The sequence below is a fragment of the Poromitra crassiceps genome, assembly GCF_964638095.1.
Source record: "Poromitra crassiceps genome assembly, chromosome: 7".
In the NCBI taxonomy this organism is placed as follows: Eukaryota; Metazoa; Chordata; class Actinopteri; order Beryciformes; family Melamphaidae; genus Poromitra; species Poromitra crassiceps.
The window spans coordinates 27,096,748-27,117,377 of NC_139628.1; the positions used below are offsets into that span (position 1 = coordinate 27,096,748).

At 43.6% G+C, this 20,630-nt stretch overlaps 1 protein-coding gene across 1 annotated transcript in view; it reads right to left on the reverse strand.

Annotated features, from left to right (window-relative positions):
- LOC310779505 (uncharacterized protein) overlaps positions 1 to 20,630 on the reverse strand; it is a 38,276-nt gene that overhangs the window by 7,486 nt on the left and 10,160 nt on the right. The window contains exons 11-24 of the mRNA XM_083640036.1: positions 19,062 to 19,214; positions 18,005 to 18,133; positions 17,071 to 17,109; positions 16,265 to 16,399; positions 15,605 to 15,731; positions 13,904 to 14,068; positions 10,992 to 11,026; positions 8,428 to 8,592; positions 8,025 to 8,174; positions 6,801 to 6,839; positions 6,465 to 6,605; positions 5,418 to 5,497; positions 3,094 to 3,117; positions 1 to 2,124 (exon numbers count right to left, since the gene is read on the reverse strand). The exon at positions 1 to 2,124 is cut by the window's left edge and continues 406 nt beyond it. Coding sequence (XP_083496162.1) covers positions 1 to 2,124; positions 3,094 to 3,117; positions 5,418 to 5,497; positions 6,465 to 6,605; positions 6,801 to 6,839; positions 8,025 to 8,174; positions 8,428 to 8,592; positions 10,992 to 11,026; positions 13,904 to 14,068; positions 15,605 to 15,731; positions 16,265 to 16,399; positions 17,071 to 17,109; positions 18,005 to 18,133; positions 19,062 to 19,214 — 3,506 coding nt within the window. The remainder of the gene's footprint in view (positions 2,125 to 3,093; positions 3,118 to 5,417; positions 5,498 to 6,464; positions 6,606 to 6,800; positions 6,840 to 8,024; positions 8,175 to 8,427; positions 8,593 to 10,991; positions 11,027 to 13,903; positions 14,069 to 15,604; positions 15,732 to 16,264; positions 16,400 to 17,070; positions 17,110 to 18,004; positions 18,134 to 19,061; positions 19,215 to 20,630) is intronic.

Here is a 20,630-nt window from a genome sequence, read left to right on the forward strand (position 1 = left end):
ACGGAATCCAAAATCTGATCTGTAGCCTCCTCCTCCCCGACCGCCTTTTCAGATGTGCTCTTCTTCGCTGGTGTGTCGTCTTCTTTGGTCACTTTAACCTCTTTCTTTGGTCTTCCCTTCCTCCTTCTTCCTCCAGACGGTTCTGTAGCGGCCCGTTCATCAGTAACGCTCTCGTCCTCCGCAGAATCTAATATCGGATACGTGGCTTCCTCCTTGCTCACAAACCTGTCACTCTTCTTTGTTGGTATGCTTTCTTTTGTAGAGGCTTTATCTTCTTTCTTGGGTGTTTTTCCCCGGTTGCCTTCCTCTGGCTCTGTTGCCTTTCTTTTCGGTGTGTCCTGTTTCACAGCCATTTTTATCTCCTTATTTTTAGCGTCTTGCTTTGTTGTTCCATCTATTCTTCCCCTGTCGGATCTTTCCGTGCTGGTCAGATCATCATCGTTTACAGTCTCGTCTTCCACAGAGTCTAAAATCTGAGATGTTCGCTGCTCGCCGTCTACTTTTCCAGCCGGTTTTGTGAGATTCAGAGTTGTCGTGCGCTCTGTCTTTCTTCTTCCACTCCTCCTTCTACTGGACCCTTCTGTTGTGGTCACAGCATCTGTAACTGGTTCGTCCTTAACAGAATCTACTATCGGAGACAGTGTCTCCTCCTCCATCTCTCCAACCGCTTCTTCAGAAGCTGCTGCAGCGGTGTCGCTCTTCCTCATCCGCGCGCTATATCTTTTAACCGTTATATCCTCTTTCTTTGGCGATTTCTCTTTCGCCTGACTTTTGGACGATCTGGTGGTGGAGCCGCTCCTCGTTGTTGGTTTGTCCTCTTTTCTCACAGTCCTCTCCACTTTTTGGGTTCTTTTTTCCTTCTTCTCTGTCTCTGACTGATCAGAGATTGGCTCACTTCCTGTGGGAGCGACACCTGCGTCCACAGTGATCTCACTTCCTGTGGGAGTGACATCGGCGTCCACAGGGATCTGACTTCCCGGTTGCTTAACCTCCTCTGCTGCGTCATCGCTTCCTGGTCTGCTGTTGGTGGTGGCGGTCGCTGGTGGCTCAGAGCCGGGAGAGAGAAAGATGTTCACCACTTTTTGTGGTGCCTTTCCACTTTCGATGTCGGCAGAAGAGGAGATCAAACCAACAGTAGAAACAGAAGGATGCGGTGAACCCTCTAGCTCCTTTGCTTCGTCTTTCTCCGTGTCTTTATCTGGTGTGGGAGCGATAGCGGCGTCCACAGAGATCTCACTTCCTGTGGGAGTGACAGCGGCGTCCACAGTGATCTCACTTCCTGTGGGAGTGACAGCTGCATCCACAGGGATCTCACTTCCTGTGGGAGCGACAGCGGCGTCCACAGTGATCTCACTTCCTGTGGGAGTGACAGCTGCATCCACAGGGATCTCACTTCCTGTGGGAGCGACAGCGGCGTCCACAGTGATCTCACTTCCTGTGGGAGTGACAGCGGCGTCCACAGTGATCTCACTTCCTGTGGGAGTGACAGCGGCGTCCACAGAGATCTCACTTCCTGTGGGAGTGACAGTGGCGTCCACAGTGATCTCACTTCCTGTGGGAGTGACACCTGCGTCCACAGAGATCTCACTTCCTGTGGGAGTGACAGCGGCGTCCACAGTGATCTCACTTCCTGTGGGAGTGACACCTGCGTCCACAGAGATCTCACTTCCTGTGGGAGTGACAGCGGTGTCCACAGTGATCTCACTTCCTGTGGGAGTGACAGCGGCGTCCACAGTGATCTCACTTCCTGTGGGAGTGACAGCGGTGTCCACAGTGATCTCACTTCCTGTGGGAGGGACAGCGGTGTCCACAGTGATCTCACTTCCTGTGGGAGTGACAGCGGCGTCCACAGTGATCTCACTTCCTGTGGGAGTGACAGCGGCGTCCACAGGGGTCTCACTTCCCGGTTGCTTAACCTCCTCTGCTGTGCCATCGCTTCCCGGCTTGCCGTCGGCGGTGGCGGTCGCCGCTGCGTGGTCGGGTCCGGACACGGTGGATCCAGCGGCGCCGTCTGCCTCAGAGCCGGGACTTTGGGCTTTATCGCCAGTGACGGCCTCAAGGTTTTGAGACTTCCAATTTCCTTCTTTCTCTCTTTTTTCTAGATGCTCTTGTAGGTCCATAACCCTGAAATGATACACGCACATGAATCACTAGTGGCCAGGGAGGCTTGACTATAGCACATTATTAAGCTTTTACGAGGACCAAGGTATGTAGTAAACTTTTAAATGGTAAAAGACTTGTGAAAATCCCCAAAAAGTAGAGCTGCACAATTATGGCTTAAGGAATAAACCTGGTTATTTTACTAAACAGTGTTATCACAATTATTAATCACAATTATTAGTGTCATGTTTTGGCAGTATTTTGTTTATTTGTTTGATTGTTTCTTTTTACTTTACAAGCTTCAACCACTGCAGGTGTTCTCAGAATCAGAATCAGAAAGACTTTAATGATCCCCGGGGGGAAATTAGGACAGGTTACAGTAGCTCGCACACAGAACACAACATAGCATAAAAATGGGAAATGGGAAATATATAAATATATAAATACATGGGAAATTACATTTAAAAATGTTGCCACATTCTGCAGAAACGAGAGTACTGTGATTGTAGACGCATACTGTAATGATGACCTGCTCTGAACAAATCAGTCACATGTAGCACTGGCCCATCCGTGTAGAAAACGTGATTTTATGAAAAAATATTGACTTTGGCTGTTTTGGGGGTTTCCCCAGATTTTAGCAATAGAAAGCCTTTGCTTTCATTCTGTGTAAAGATGATTGTGAAATCTGAACGTTAAATATATAGTTTTGAAGCTCATAAATGTAGAGTGACAAGCAGAACTAGCTTACTTTGTCAATCTTTGAGGCCGTTTTTCTTAAAAACATCGTTTTGAAACAGTCAAGGCATAAAGGAGTGTATCTCACTCAAACCTTGGAGTACAAAGATAATGTTGATGTCACCAGAACGCTTACATTCTCCTCTTTCCAACAGTGTATACAACTCAAAATGTGACTGATTTTTGATAGAGCAGGTCATGTGTGTAGCCTAACTATATGGAGCTTTGGTGTGAACAGTTGGGATAGGACAAACTCACCTGTTAAATTTTTCAATCAAAGGCCTAGGGGGGGTAAGGGGAGAACAGAATTATTCAGCTGGTTGATGATATCCACACATTTATTCCACAAACAAGACGAGGTCAGGACCTACTGTAGCATATGGCTGGACTGCAGTGTTGCCACCTCGTTTCAAAGGAAAGTAGCTATTGGCTGCTCAGAAAGTCGCTAGAAGTCATCGGATGACATCACATGTTAATTTGCATATCAATGAGTGATGTAAATAAGTTGTGAATGTAGTGAGTCCCCCGGGCCCCACATGTGGTCATTTGAGTGGGTCCCAGGGAAATCGAGTGGGTCCCCCAATAAAATTGGTCTTTTCTTGACAATTTTTCAAACAAATTGTAGTGTTAAACTCGTGTTTGATGTTACATTCATGTATGTTGAAAATGTATCTGTGCAGACCGACTCTCCCACAGTAGACAACTGGCTTGAAATCATTAAAGAAATTCATGAAATGGAGAGACTGACCGTTCTATTGAGACTGAAATATGACCTGTACATCGCAAGATGGACAAAGTGGTTATTATATGCATCAGAATGAGGAATGTGGATGGTTTGTCTCCCCCCTGAAGTATAACAAAATATGCCCACTGACCCTCTCTATTTATATGGCTATGCCACGAATACTTTTGTTTTTGCTCTGTCTTTTATTTCAAGAATAACTCACATGAACGCAGAGATGTGCTAAGACACCTGTTTTTCTGCTTTGGCTGATTTTTGTTTAAGATAATTTCATGGTTTGGCAACGTATTTATGTTTTATGTACTGTGTAATGTTTTGTTTTTGTTGTTTTTTAAAGAAAAATGAATACACTTTGAGTTAAAAAAAAAAAAAAAAAAAAAAAAAAATGTATCTGGAATTTAAACAAAATCGAAAATCTTTACTTACAAAACATACAAACGTCACATCATCATGACATACAGTACTAATCTACAAAATTCAAATAAACAAAAGTGCCTGTAGCAACATAACAGCATCAGCACCAAAATAAATGATCAAATTACTTGAAGAGGACATGAAACAGTTCATTTGCATTTCACCTCAGACAAGGAAGGACACTGCTTTCAACTCTGAACTCTACCTAGATTTGCTAGAAAGATGAACAACATTTGAGCTTTTCACCACCTAGGGCGCTGCTTGATGCGTTTTGATGAATCAAAACAACCACAATCCAAGTCAGAAACACAACAGCATATGCTGTGAGCCTGTTACAATTCAAAATACTTAATAGCAACACTTAAATAGCCTGTACTCCACTGTACTGTACAGTTAACCTAGTGATGTCATCAAGCAGGGCCCCAGTTGGCGAAAAGGTGAAATGTCGTTTATCTTTCTAGCAAATCTAATTTCAAAATTTCCAACTTGAAAGCAGTGTCCTATCTTTTTTTAGGTGAAATGCAAATGAAATTCATGAGATCTGAAGGTAATGACATTTCCAATGATAAAATAACTTACATTAATGAGGTTCTTGCTCTGTGATCTGCTATGAGGAGCGAGCGAGCAAAGCCATTTTAGAGGGGTTGTCCCTGAGCAACAAAAACAGCTCGGAGCACCTAGTGTGCGACGTAGGAAATTTGGTCATAAATGTCTATATTTTATTATGTTTTTGATTAGGCTTCATAATGTGGTTTTAACTTGTTGTTTGGGTGTCCCTTTTAGGGTCCTCGAACCCCACTTTGAGAAACCTTTTTCAAGTTCTCTGCTGCAGCACGTCAGTGCAACGGGAAACGCTCAAATCTGATAAACGAGAGGGTCTCCTTCTTATCTTGCTGCAGCAGAAGTGCCATACGTTTTGCTGCCTGTATAAGTGATGTCAGAAAACATGTTTTCAGACTTCGTCTCCTCCTGACCAGACAGGAGAAACGTCAGATGCATGTGAACTTGTTTTAAATGCTTCCAATAAATACCACTAAAGACAACGATCGGTTTCTGGACCCTCTCTGATTACATCTCGCATTTATTTGCCACAATGGCTCACAAATTTCTACAAGAGTGTGAATTTAGCTTAACCCTAACCTTAAGCAAGTGTTTTACTTGCCTAACATAACAGTAACAAACAACCTTTGGGACGCAATTCAACGTTTTCACCTGGGGATGAAGGCCCAGCAAGGGTATTTAGCCTGCTGGACCGTGTTCTGGACGGCCAATGGTGTGACTTCATCACTCACTCACTGACTCAGTCAGCGAAATTCCTGTTTATAGGGCTGGCACCGCTGTTGCGGTCAAGCCAGAAACAGGAACAACAATTCCAAGGGGCATCCCTGCCTCCCATTTTGCTATCTACTCTCTCTCACACACGTACCGATGGTCCTGAAATTGCGTGTAGAAGTTAGTGCTGTGAACCTTCAACACACCATCCAGATCATCCATCTCAACCAGCACCTGGGGGCAGGGAGGGAGAAGGAGAGGGAGAGAGCGAGAGAGAGATACGAGATGATTAGTATCAAGGTAATCAAGAGAAAATGGAGACAAGGAGATTTCTTGTAAATAAAAAATTGGCTATTGAAGAAAATAAAATAATTGCATGCGATTTCTTTTTCTTTTTTTCCCCCCGTGGGATTTCCTTGTGTGGAAATGTGCAAGTGACGAACAGAAAATCTAATGAATAGCTAATTGCTTCCAGAAACTCAGACTGGGCTACTTGGTTTGTTTTTCAGCAGAGACTAAATTTCCGTTGACTTTGTGATTTTTTTTTAAATATTTCCCCCCCCCCCCGATTTTTTTTATCCCCCATTAGTGCTAATTTTAATTTATTTATCCTGGTTGCTGCTCCACCCTCTGCCGATCTGGGGAGAGCCGAAACTGGCTCCATGCTTCCTCCGAGACATGGGCAGTTAGCCAGCCGCTTCTTTTCACCTGACAGGGGAAGCTTCACCGGTAGGACATAGCACGTGGGAGGCTCACGCTATTCCAGCGAGTTCCCCTCCATCCGAACAGGCGCCCCTAACGACCAGATGAGGCACCACTTCAGCAACAAGGATATTGCAGGTTTTGGTGAGGGGTTCCTATATGAAAGAAACCCCCAGGGGGCACGGGGAGAACATGCAAACTCTCCACACAGAAAGGCCCTTTTGACGACCCCACCCGGGCGGTGGGCACTCGAGGACATGCGGACGGGCACGCACTCCTTCAGCGCTCACAGCGTCCCAGGTGGGAATCGAACCCAGGACCTTCTAGCTGTGAGGCGACAGCGCTTACCACTGCGCCACCGTGATTTTTCATGTGATTGTTTATGACTGCATTTCACATGTAGAGATATCTGCCATTTTTCCAAAGTAACTTTAAGTGGCAGTTTATAAAATGTGACAGAGCATCAGGTTAATGTGTGAAAACGCAGGTGCGTTTGTACCCGGTTGGCGAGCACCAAGCAGTTGCGGATAGGACCCAAGTCCGACACGACGCTCATCAGGCTTTTGATGAGGTCCACATCAGGCTTGGCGATCAACATAATCACCAGCCTCAGTTTCAGCGTGTCCAGGTTTACCAGAGGCTGAAACCAAACAAGAACTACTATTAATGACTGGGTGTCCGAAAGACGGCTTCTTTCACTCAGGACTGCACCACTTGTTCATGACGCATCAATCGTTTCATACAATTTCCATTCACATACCGATTATCGTAAAAAGAAGAAGAAAAATAATAATGTTTCAAGAAATGTAACAAATACACAATAAAAAACACTTACAATGTTGCTCAATTTCATCAGGCTTCTGTACATAATGTTCTGTGAAGAGATCACAAGTGAAGTCACAGATCCATTATTTCTGACCGTTTACAGGCTTATCAACTAGGGCTGGGTATTGGCAAGGATCTCACGATACGATACGTATCACGATACTTGGGTCACGATACGATTGTATCACGATATATTGCCATGCGATACATATTGCGATATATTGCGATATTCTACAGAATTTACTCAAAATTAAATAATAGAGCTAAAGATACAACACACTGTGTACCACCCAGGTAGTGTAATAATATGTACATCACTTTATACTGATAAGTTAGTGGACAAATTTAGTCAAAACTACTGAGTGTTGAGTGTTACTGAACGCATGGATATGGGAAATATCGATACAGTATCGATTAGGGGTGGGAATCACGAGATGCAGAGGCCTGGCATGGCATGGCCTGCAAAAAAAAATAATAATAATAATATCGCGATACTTGGCGTCCAAGTATCGATACAGTATCGGGAAATAAAATATCGCGATATATTGCCGTATCGATTATATTGCCCAGCCCTAATATCAATTAACAAAACCAAATTCATCAATGGATAAATCGATAATGAAAATAATCATTGGCTGCAGCCCTTGTCCTGATCAACCAGGCAAATACATTATTAGAACCCCCGTTGATATGACAATGAACTGCTGAACAATGAAATGAAAACGGCAATGAAAACACCTGGTCTGCCAGGACAGATTTCCGTCAGAGGTCCGTCTTACTGGAATATATATTTCTCAGAAGGAGTCTCATGAGAGGAAGAGATGCACACAGCAGAAGACTCTGTACACGTCTTCAAAGAGGAACAGATTGAACCAGTCTTTTATGTATCTTCCAAGGACAGAATGTCCTGACATGAGAACAGATAGAAGTTAGAGCTTCTTCAAACATCTAGGATACATCCAGCGGCTCTATAACAAGACCTCTGGCATGGTAAGTTATAGCACAAGGGTCACAGCGAGGTGACATTCATCACGAAACCTTACATTCCCTGAGGTGACTCCAATTCAGCTGTACAAAGAGTAGAAGAAACAATACAGTAATAACATATTATAAAGTATATTCGATTACAGATTACTGTTATCCTGTTCGTGTGTGTTTAGGTGTGCCTGTATATAGGCTATACATATTAGCACACTCATCCAAAATGTATGTGTGTTTGTGTGTGTCTCCATACCTCCACGTACACCTGTGTGCTCCTCCCTAGTCTTGTGCGCTGCGAGACAAAGTGGAGCGTGAGCTCAGAGCCTTGGACAGAAACCGGGTTTTTAATGTGGGACCGGACGAAATCACAGCACTTAGTCCAATCATCGAAATACACAAAGGCCTGTAGGAGAGGAGAGGAGAGGAGAGGAGAGGAGAGGAGAGGAGAGGAGAGGAGATTAGGCTGTATCAACATCATATATACATCATTGTTCATTTGGGCCATTCCAACCGATGGGCCTGGGGCCGGTTGCACAAACCATGAGTTCATTTTCATTAAAGTCAAGTCAAGTCAAGTTTATGACTGCAGTGGTGTCTGCAGCTGTCTGCGTCCGCCTGCACTTGGGAGTATAAGTAGGGCTTTCGACCTCCCTTACCCTCCTCTGCAGCGGCAGCACCAGCACGTTGTAGTACCAGGAGTAAATGTCCTGTGTGTCCAGGTACGGCCACACCAGCTTGGCCACATCGTCCTGCACGTAGCCTGCCTCCGGCAAACCGGTCATCATGATGCAGTTGGGCAGCGGAGTGGAGCTGCTCATCGTCTGCAGGAGACAAGAGTGGTTACGTTCACACTGCAGCACCAAGTGGCCCGATTCCCTCTCATTTGACTTAAATGAGACGTTTCCGAATCGATGTGAAGAGCAAAAAGCTGCAAAAACCATCAAACTAAAACAAATGAGTGAATAGTAAGCGTGTTGTCCCCCACCAGTTATGTAGATCCACCCTAGGGTCAGTCCCATGTATTGTCAATACTGCCCCCTAGCAGCACAATGTTAATGGATGGACGGAGTCGGAGACCGGTCCATAGTCCCCCCTTTGGTGGGGTACAACGATGGTGCTTTTTGATGGATAGCAGGTAACTGCAATTGATAGTATTCTGTTACATCACAACACGGCCATCTTGGTGGTTGTAATCAATTAACAGTTGATTGTAATCAATTAACACATTCACTGCCAGCCGTTTTTTTTTTACTGTAGGTAGGTTCTGCCAGAGGGTTTTTTTGAGGATTCTGGCTCATCTTTCAGACCCGAGGATTCTTTTCTGCTAAGATTTTGTGAACACACAATATCTCAAAAGAACTAATAGAATGTGTGCTTTCTCTGTCTAAAAGAGTTAGTTTGTAGAGTTAGTAGTTATGTAAGCATTAGCAGTTGAATACAGCATGGTTTCAGCATCTGAAAAATTATTCAGAGATAAACGGCTTTTTGTGAAATTCGATAGAACAGTCACTTTAACCATTCATTTTTGGCATCAGTAAGACGTCAGACATCTAAACAATAGTTTTGAACAGTAATTTCCTCCATAACAGCAGGAAACCCCCCTCTGCTTCCAACTCCTCCCTCTGTGTGTGTTCTTCTTGGCTGCAGCGGGCGTGTCACAAGCTCGTTGCTGCTGCTGCTGTAACCTCGCGTCACCAGTCTCACTGCTTTGCTGCTGCTGTGCCTGTCTGCGCGGCCGCTCTTTGAGGAAGTCTGGATGGACTCGCTCGTTTCTTGGAGTTTTGGTTGAGAGCTTTGATGAAGCTTTTGCGATTCTGGTCATATTTATGCTGCGTGTTTCAAAGTGTGTTCCACCCGTAATCTATTATGCAAATTTGCAATCCCGCACCGCCAGCAATCAGCGCGAAAACGAAAGCGTTTTCGCCAATCCATTTTCATGAGAATGGCTTCGAGGAAGCCATTCTCATGAAAATGCTTGCCTTCCTCTAGTCAGGAGAGCACTGTCGCCACTTAGTGGGTCGGTGGAATGGGTTGTAAACGTTCGGTGGTTCCAATAATTATATAAGAGATGTAAAAGGGTTAGATGCACATCCCACGGTCAAAAAAAACAAAAACATTTTTTTGACGGAGTAATACGTCATTGGCAGTGAACCGTTGGATTTTTTTTGACGGAGTAATACGTCGTTGGCAGTGAACGTGTTAACAGGTGATTACAATCAAATGACACAAACAGTGCGTGTGACATCATGGGAATACTATGAACATGTGACATTTTCTGACCACTAGAGGGTGACAGAAACCACAACCTGGCTGTAAATAGAGAGCCAAAGTCATGCCCACTTCCGGTTTATGCATATGAAGCAAGGGGGATTTCACCTGCCATTCCTTTTTCCATAAACATTCCGTAAAATGCTTATAAAAATAATTTTACTTTGTAAAAATCAAGCGATTCAGCTATTTGAAATCACGAGAGACCAACATTTGACTCGCACCAAAACTTAAAAGAATTGTGGACATATACATATATATGTATTTTTAAAGCGTAGGCGTTTCGATTTTAAGTTTTGGTACCAAAATCTAAAAGAATTGTGGATATATATATATATATGTATTTTTAAAGCGTAGGCGTTTCGATTTTAAGTTTTGGTACCAAAATCTAAAAGAATTGTGGATATATATATATATATATATATATATATATATATATATATATATATATATATATATATATACGTATATATATATATATATTTTTTTTTAAAGCGTAGCCGTTTTGATTTTAAGTTTTGGTAACACTGAACTCTGGAAGCCTAACAGCACATACATAAACGTGAACAGCTAAGCTAACCATGCCTACGGAGAAAAGCCCGGTACCAAACTCTCTTCATAAACCACAATGACAAGTGAAGAAGCAGGTAGCAAGTTTACTAATTGAACAAGTTTACTGGCTCACATTATGGATTCCGCCATTACAAGAAAGTTTTCAGGAATGGGAGGGGAGAGCACTGCTTTCTGCGAGGAAGTAGACATGCTAGTAAAAAAAAAAGTCCTGAATGTTTCAGGAGCTTCTATCAGGAGGTGAATTTGACAACAGGTTTTGTGAAAAAGAGGTCAAAAAAGCAACACAGCTGCTGCTGGGCGAATTTCAGTTGATTTTATTTCCAAAATGGCTGGCTATTCTGGAGTAACACACAACCCAAAACATTTGAAATGGACTTACCTCAATGTCATCCAATCCTGTGATTGTCAGGTACTCTAAGAGAAGAAAATGACAATAAGAGAGAGACAGAGAGCGAGGAGAAGGCTTTCTAGAAGAGGTCGATTGTTTTGGCTTATTGATCTGTGTCGATAGGACATTTTACAATTGGCTGAAGTTGGCTCCTATAGTGGCTGATCCTCCACCAATCAAGGGCATACATCACTGTTTTGCATACACAAAGTCAAGGTAATGTCAATTTATATTTACCGTAATTTCCGCACTATAAGCCGCACCGGAGTATAAGCCGCAGCAGCAAAATTGCCTGTTTGTTACATATATAAGCCGCACCGGACTATAAGCCGCGGGTGTTTTAATGTTTTTTTTTTTTTTTTTTTTTTTTTTTTTTAATTGTGTTTTAATGTTTAATTACCATATGTAAGGGTTCATGCACAGAGGGGATTGTCGGGAAAGAGATGGCTGTTTGAGGAAGCTCCCATTTATTAACATTTCAACAAAACAACATAACACAACACCACCTGTGTTTTTTTTTACAGTGCACACAGTGTCCGCGGTGTGGTGAAAAGAGGGCAAGAGAGGAAATTAAAACAGAAGTGGATTTATAGTTAGAAAGAGTGCTAAAGAAGAGAGAATTCCGTTTTTTTTTTTTTTTTTTTCTGAAAAAATCCATAGATAAGCCGCAGGGGCCAAAAAACGGGGAAAAAGCCGCGGCTTATAGTCCGGAATTTACGGTAAATGAAAGAGTAAAGAATTGATGCAAACTTAAAGGATGGCTTCACCGATAATAAACCCATCAATCATTAATAATTTCTGTAATATAAGCACATGGGCAGTGTTTAGCTTCTCTCTCGTGGTTTTCCTCACAGAGATCTCCCATTTCCTCCTCTGGAACTGCGGAAGTTCTGCTCGAGACGCGGAATCTGCTCCGAGGGCGGCTGTTATTGTTTATTTTTATTTTGTAAGTATGTGCACATCCAAGGAGAATCGCATGGAGAGCCTTAACGAGCCTTAACGAGCCTTAATGACTTGCAGCTGGCAGGGTCAGTGTTTCTGCAGGCAGCAGCAGGAGCATTTTTGTCCATGAGGTAAACAGAGAGAGAAGGTAAACACTGCGCATGTGCTTATAGAGACACTGCATGAAATAGGCCACGCCCATCACGGGGGAAAAGCTCAGTTTATTTCCACACACCAGCGTCATTTTCCTTGAATTAAACATAGCTAAAAGCTGTTGTGTGGTGGGCTGTGCAGACAACAAATGTAAAAAATCGCCAGTTAAAGTTTTTTTGTACTCCTGAGGAAAACAAGGAAGCCATTGAGAATTGGCGAGAAGAACAATGTGGATGTTGCCGTCAATGAAGTAAGTTGGAGTGTTCATCTTCTGTATATACAATCTTTTTGTGCAAGACCCGACCATGCACGTGACATAGGGGAACGCCAGGATTGGACGGGAGTTTGTGTATTCCCCTGTTTTGGGCGTGGTTTCTGAATGACGACGCGCTCCGCAGTGTCTCTATATTACCAAGATTATTAATGATACAAAGTGGGTTGATAATCGGTAAAGCCATCCTTTACGTTTAAATCATCTAGATAATGCTCAGCTTTTTAGAGTTTGGTTGCACCCTTACACCTCCTCTCTCTGGTTTACTATATTTAAATCCCTCCATGTACTGCTGCCAATTTCTCTTTCATTCTTATTCTGGTTTCATTGCATTCCATGCTATGTATACTTTCAGTGTTTCAATCTGGTGAAATGGTGATATGCTTTATCTTACTCATTTAGTTGAATATTGTTATGATTGAGTAGTTAATAATAAATATCCTCATTTATAGCAGAGAAGTTTATTTATTTATTTTTTATTACCTTTATTTATACGGGGAGTCTCACTGAGAGCAATGCTCTCTTTTTCAGGAGAGCCCTGTACACACACACACACACACAGAAGACGCCCAGTACAACCACACAGTCTGGCCACTGAGCAGCGGTTGGGGTTAAGAGCCTTGCTCAAAGGCACCTCAGTGTGTGGGAGGAGCAAACACTACTTTTTCCTGCCGGTTCCGGGGATTGAACAGAAGACCTTCTGGTCACAAACCTCGATTCTCTAACCTTTAGGCCACCACTGACCCCCACTGTTGTGTTCCTTCATTATATTATGCAGAGTACAAGTAATCCCTGGATTGGAAAGATCTCATTACCTTTAGAGCAGGGGTCAGCAACCTATGGCACGGGTGCTACCTCTGTCACGCAAAGGGTTAACCACGGGCACGGCAGCGCACAATAGCAATAAGTGCGCAATTGAGATTTTCTTTTGAAATGTTGAAGTGCCCTGTCAAATGACCTACTTCACAGCCATTTGCAATTGCGCGGCATGTTATTTAGGATATTTACGGTAGTGACCCACTCTCTCCCTCTGATTGGTTGCCTTCCATGGCAGCAGCAGAGCAATCTAGTAAGACGCCACTCTCTTAAATATCCTGAAAACATATATATATATATACATGGCTCTGGGCAGCAGAGAGCAGATGAAAAATGCCAGCGCGGAAGACAGAGAAGGACCGTGCTGTGTATCTTATATAGTATTCATTTCAATGTCCTCGTTTTGGAAGGAATAACGTTACATTTTGATGTGCAAGTCCTTCGTCTTGGTGCGGCACACTGACTGACAAGCAAAATTGAAAATGGCACTTCATGTCAAAAAGGATGCCGACCCCTGCTTTAGATTGATGACTGATTATAGTAAAGGTCTGTCGCCTTCATCTAGGAAGGTGGTGCCCCATTTAACAAGTGTTTCATTGATATCTGGCTCAAAATTAATATTTTTATACTGCACCAAATTCCAAAATTGATCATTTAATCTCTACAAGCTACAGAATACACACACACACACACACACACACACACACACACACACACATACCTGGGATGTTGAAGGAAGGAGAAGCTGTGGCAAAGAAGAAGGGAGGAGCTCTCAGTGTCAAGTAGAATGGAGGAGCAGACCCTGGTGGAATGGCAACGCCCGTTGGGACGGTTGCCCAGGCGACCGCTTCCATTTGGTCCAGATTCTGTAGAGGAAGTTGTGGCGCTGTAGATAAAGCAAGCAATGAGTCTCCTTTAATGACCTCTGAACAGCGACAAAACGCAGAGGCACAGTAGCTGGGTTTCTATCCAAGTTTCTTTCTTTTCTAAAGTATGGGGATTCAATGAAAAGGCTGAATTAACAAGCGCAAACCTTTTAGACCACAGCACCACAGACCCATATGCCTCTAGCCACTAATCCTACCCACCCGTCAAATCCTGACTCTCTACCACCTTCCTATCCCTCACCACGGCCCAAGGAACATGCCACTAAACTCATTAAACGTCCATGACTGATTGATTGACTGAGTGACTGACTGGTTGAGTGAGTGAGTGACTGACTGACTGTCCTGACTTTTCCATCTCAAGACCCCGGCGGGGCCTCTGGCTCAGCGCCGTGGTAAAAACAGCAGAAATTTGTCAAATTTCTTCAATATTGTTCCGTTGAAGTGGATTTCTTCCCCCCGTTGCTGTTGATAAAGGAACTGTTCGATAAATAGTGATGGAAACACATTTGTGCAATAAAGACTGATGAGTTTCTGGATTGTGTGTAAAATATCTGTCCTCCAGAGATCCTGCCTGCCATCTCTTCCTCCCATGTCCAAGTCTCCATGGTGTCTTTATGAACTCTAGTTCAAGTCTCCATGGTGGCTTTATGAACTCTAGTTCAAGTCTCCATGGTGTCTTTATGAACTCTAGTTCTAGTTATGAACTCGGATTATCCCCGAGTGTCATTTCTGTTTTGTTTTTCTCTTCAGACGAAAGCATGAAATACAGCGTGACATTGAAGCGCAACCACGTCCTGCCCAATACCGATTATAGCTGGGTACCTTTTGAAAATCTGTACCTTGAGTTTGATATCGGTACAAACACTTTACTATTTTCACTATTTTATAAAAGCTAGTTCTGAAGTCACGCCTCTTCCGGTTTAGGCAAACAAACCAAGGGATTTCATCCATCCATGTTCCCAGGCCAGCGTGGAGATATAATCTCTCCACCTAGCTCTTGGTCTGCCCCGTGGTCTCCTCCCATCTGGACGTGCCTGGAACACCTCCCTAAGGAGGTGATAAGGTAGCATCCTTACAAGATGCCTGCACCACCTCAACTGGCTCGTTTCTACGCAAAGGAGCAGCGGCTCTACTCCGAGTCCCTCACGGATGAGAGATATCAGCCACCCTCCTGAGAAAACCCATTTTGGCATCTTGTATCCGCGATCATGACCCATCATTCATGACCTTAGGTGAGGGTAGGAACGAAGATTTCATCCGCCATTCTTTTTTCCATAGACATTTCATAAAATGAGACCATAAAACGGTTCACTGGTACCAAAACTTGAAAACAACAGCCCGCAAGTTGACTTCCACGTCTGACTCATCAGATCGGTGCCTACTAACTGTACATCTGTTTAACTATCTGTCACTTCATGTGGAGCCATGCAGGGGATAGAATAATTAGTTTTCCTCAACTAAATGAGATAACATTTGATGTCTCAAGTGTGAAATTGTTGGGAGTGTATTTTTCTTCTTCACTTGAACGTGCTTACCGTGTGCTGTGCAGGAGCCTTGTGGAGCCTGCAGCCTGGTGACTTGGTAGCCGGGGAGCTGCTGCAGGTGGCTGAACCAAACCCCGAGCCGGTCTGCATCCTCCACAGACTCAAACTCTACATACACCTGGAACACACACACACACACACACACACACACACATCTCACACACATCTCTCTCTCACACACACACACATACACACACACACACACACACACACACACACACACACACGTGTGTGAAGTGAGAAAGTCGGGCTGCAACCAACGATTATTTTCACTGTTCTTTCGCTTAATCGATTAACCATTTCATCCATAAAATATCAAAAATGGGGCAAATATTGATGGACGATCAATTGATTTCATTATGATTTATCGTCTGTCAGTGGGATCATATTGTGATGATATGGTGATTTTGGGATATCATAACTCAATTAAGTCTAAATTGATGACAACAAGCAGATTTGATTTAAAAATGAAGTATCATGAATATGAATTCGTTTTGTTTGACATCACACCTATCATTACCATTCAGTTCAATGGGATGAATATTAATTTGATTGTATAATTGGAATTTGCCTTGAATCCAAAGTGTGTGTGTGTGTGTGTGTGTGTGTGTGTGTGTGTGTGTGTGTGTGTGTGTGTGTGTGTGTGTGTACCTTGCTCAGTAGAGGCAGATAGTTCTTGACGCCTCCTATCTTTGACAGCGCCGCCCCGAGGTGCTCGGCTTCGCGTGACGAAATGCTGGAGACACCCACCACTCGGTCGCACGCGGCGTCAATCTCAGCCTCAGACTGGAGGAGGAGACAGGAAGACAGGTCCCACACCAGGAAGTAAACAGGAAGACAGAGACACTGAAGGAGTTAAAAAAAGAATGGGGTTTCCAGTTTTTAAGCAGTGCATGTTGTGTAGCGTGACATGTCTGTGTGAGCATGAGAGGTAGCTTAGGCCCGTCCCCCCGGCTCCACAAGCAAAGCGAGGTTGACAGTGAATGGAGAAAGAGAGTGGCTCAAAGCCGGTGAAGCACACGTGTGCCCACACACACACACGCATGCATGCACACGCACACACACACACGCATGCATGCACACACACATGCATGCATGCACACACACAGTGCCAGGGCTCGACATTAACGCTTACCTGCTGTGACTGTGTTTTTAGCAGCTGGCTTGATACAGTTTCATGCTGCTAATATATGTGTGCGCATCTACAACTCTCCCCAGATCAGCAGAGGGGGTGGAGCAATGACACTAGGGGGAATTGGCCAAGTACAATTGTGGAGAAAGTGGGAGGGGGGGACGACACATCGAAGAGCCAGCATATTTCTCCTTTTTTTCCTCTTGCTTTTGAACCTTTGCTCATTCACATTACCCACAAGGGTGAAACCTTATTTCTCCCCTACTCTGTGTGTGTGTGTGTGTGTGTGTGTGTGTGTGTGTGTGTGTGCGTGCGTGTGACTTACGGCTCCGTTCAGGGTCATCAGAAATCTATAGAAGCCAACCTGAAACAAGACACATCAGAGCAGACAGTGTTGAGTGGAATATTCCTTCAATAAGTAATCCAGTGGTGTCCTTACCACTGACATATCGATGTCTCCGCCCACTATGTGTAAGTGTGTGTATGTGTGCGTGTCCTTACCACTGACATATCGATGTCTCCGCACACTATGTGTAAGTGTGTGTATGTGTGCGTGTGTGTCCTTCCCACTGACATACTGATGTCTCCGCCCACTAGGTGTAAGTGTGTGTATGTGTGTGTCCTTACCACTGACATATCGATGTCTCCGCTCACTATGTGTAAGTGTGTGTATGTGTGCGTGTCCTTACCACTGACATATCGATGTCTCCGCCCACTATGTGTAAGTGTGTGTATGTGTGCGTGTCCTTACCACTGACATATCGATGTCTCCGCCCACTATGTGTAAGTGTGTGTATGTGTGCGTGTCCTTACCACTGACATATCGATGTCTCTGCCCACTATGTGTAAGTGTGTGTATGTGTGTGTGTGCGTGTCCTTACCACTGACATATCGATGTCTCCGCTCACTATGTGTAAGTGTGTGTGTGTGTGTGCGTGTCCTTACCACTGAACGATGTCTCCGCTCACTATGTGTAAGTGTGTGTGTGTGTGTGTGTGCGTGTCCTTACCACTGACATATCGATGTCTCCGCCCACTATGTGTAAGTGTGTGTATGTGTGCGTGTCCTTACCACTGACATATCGATGTCTCTGCCCACTATGTGTAAATGTGTGTGTGCGTGTCCTTACCACTGACATATCGATGTCTCCGCCCACTATGTGTAAGTGTGTGTATGTGTGCGTGTCCTTACCACTGACATATCGATGTCTCCGCCCACTATGTGTAAGGGTGTGTATACGTGTGTGTGCGTGTCCTTACCACTGACATATCAATGTATTCGTCCACTACGTGTAAGCCGAGTGTTGACCCTTTGAACAGCAGAGGACTGTTCTTACAATGCTGCAGCATGTCGAACAGCTCCACAGGCGACAGCATCTCGACGACGGCCTGGAAGAAAAACCAGCCACACAAACCAGATTTATCACTGCGGACTAGGGGTGTCACAATATATCGTCCCACGAAATTTTGTGATAGTAAAACGTCACGATATGTATCGTTGAGATGAAATCTCATATCGCAAAAAAAAAAATCAAAAAATCAAAAAATCAAAAAATAGACTAAGAAACGTCTTTGTTTGTTGAAGTTCAATGTGTGGAAAGTAGTTCAGTTGAACAAGTCTCTGAAGAGACACATGAGAAGTTATACAGGAGAGAAACCATTCAATTGAGTTTCTGGCAAAACTGTTTACTTGACAGGAAAAACTGAAGATGCATAAAAAATAGATTAAGAAAAGTCTTGTTGTTTGAGTTTGAAGAAAAACTGAAGATGCATAATGAGAATTTATACTGCTGAGAAACCTTTTAGTTCAAAGTAAATCTAAGTGACGGTGTAACTCATTCTATTTCAAGATAAGCCTTATCTCCAATCTCATGTTTTTTCTAGTTGTTATTGTAATAACAATTTCCCACAACAGCATGTTTTGTATTTGTGCATTTCAAATAAAATACTACTTTTCCAGTCATATATTGTCATTATTCAAGTTTAAAAAAATATTGTTAAAATCGTATCGTATCGTATCGTTATCGTGAACCCAGTATCGTGATACGTATCGTATCGTGAACTGAGTGTATCGTGACACCCCTACTGCGGACAGATCACATCAGATGAATCTTTAAAATATACTCTGCAATACTGTGACGAATAAGCAATATTTTCAGCGCTAATTTCATGTGTAATAGAAAGGGAAGAACCAAAATATATAAATAATAAAAATAAATACATAAAACCCATAGTCTCATCACCATGGTGGACAAAAAAAGGGAGAAACAAAAAACAGCATCAGAATATGGCATGAATAAAGCAAAGTGGTCCCTACCATGCCCTCTTGAGGCACAACAAAGATGGTCTCTGCACTATGGACAAATCCAAACGGTATCAGCAGTGTAGCGATGTGTAGCTCTGTGTAGGAGGCGTGATCGCCCGCCGGCAAGTTGGTTATCATCACGTGCCTCTTGCCAAGATTTACGATCTGGGAAAAACACACAGAGAAAGACAAATCCATAAAACCCATAGAGGCAAAGTGGAACGTCGCTTCCTGCTTCAGCACTGTACCAGAGATTTTCCCATAGACATTTCGTAAAATGCTTATAAAATAGTTTGTCGAACCAAACGGTTCAGTTAACGCTAGGGGTGTCACGGTACACAAAAGTCACGGTTCGGTACGTACCTCGGTTTTGGGGTCACGGTTCGGTACGAATACGGCACGGTACGAAAATGGGGAAAAAAAGCAACAAATCCCAAATTCTGTTTTTTTCCCTTTGAATATGTCTGAATTCTGCTTTTTACGCTATTTTTACCATCAGAAATAGTGTCTAATATGTGGGAATGAATAAATGTCCACTATTTAATAAGATCTAGGCAATCCACACAAAAAGGTTTTACTCTAGAGCAGTGATTTTCAAAGTGTGGGGTGCGCCTCCCTCTCAGATGTCTGTATTCCAGCTGTTTGACAGGGCAAAGGCATTTCCCCCCACTTTAAATCTTTATTGTACACAAGTTTGTAAACAGAGCGCATGTGTGGAGTAGCCTAATACTCCCACCAACCCCTCCCCCTGTTGTATTTGTTTTATGTAGCATTTGCGTTTGATGTAAGCACTAATTTGGAATCCTATCTAAAAGCGGCCACTAGGCGGCAGTGTTTCTTTAGTCAACGTCAAAATACCTACATGTTCAGAAGAAGAATAAAACGGCAGAAGAAGAAAAACTTCTTTACCCCTGTTGAAAGATACCCCCACTGTCTGATAGACAACGGGGTGGGTTTCACTTTCCCAGTAAGTACGGGAAAGAACCCTGTCAGCGCCTTAACGTTATTGGATGTGAGTTTTGTTTAGCATAATATGATTACGTTCGGTCATCTAATGGATTATTGGAACATGACAAGGAGTCATCGCCTCTTCCTCACCGCAGCTTGCCTGTCTGCATCCGCAGATGTCTGCTTGACCGCATCACTCATCCCACGCGATGTATGTTGCTTGTTTACAAGTTAACAGCCTTGTCAGTGTTATGTAACGTTTAGCCGCAACGCGCAACTATAAAGGACTTTGTCGCGGCTACGTAACGTTACATTGGCAAGCTTACCTCGTTGGCTTGATGTTGACAGAATTTGCAAAACAGCTTATCGCAACAAAACGTCCCATTCTGTGAACGCGGATTTCTATGGCCCTTGTGTTGTTTTGGTGTGTCTTCTTCTGTGGCGTTTAATTCAATTCAATTCAATGCCGTTCAAACAGCGTTTAGGTGCTTCTGGATTTGACGTATTCGTCGTGTCGTTTCATGTACCGTGAAACGAGGTACCGTGAGGGTCGTACCGTAAATTCACGGGACGAATACATGTACCGTGACACCCCTAGTTAACGCTATAATCGGGAGAGACCATAGAACATTT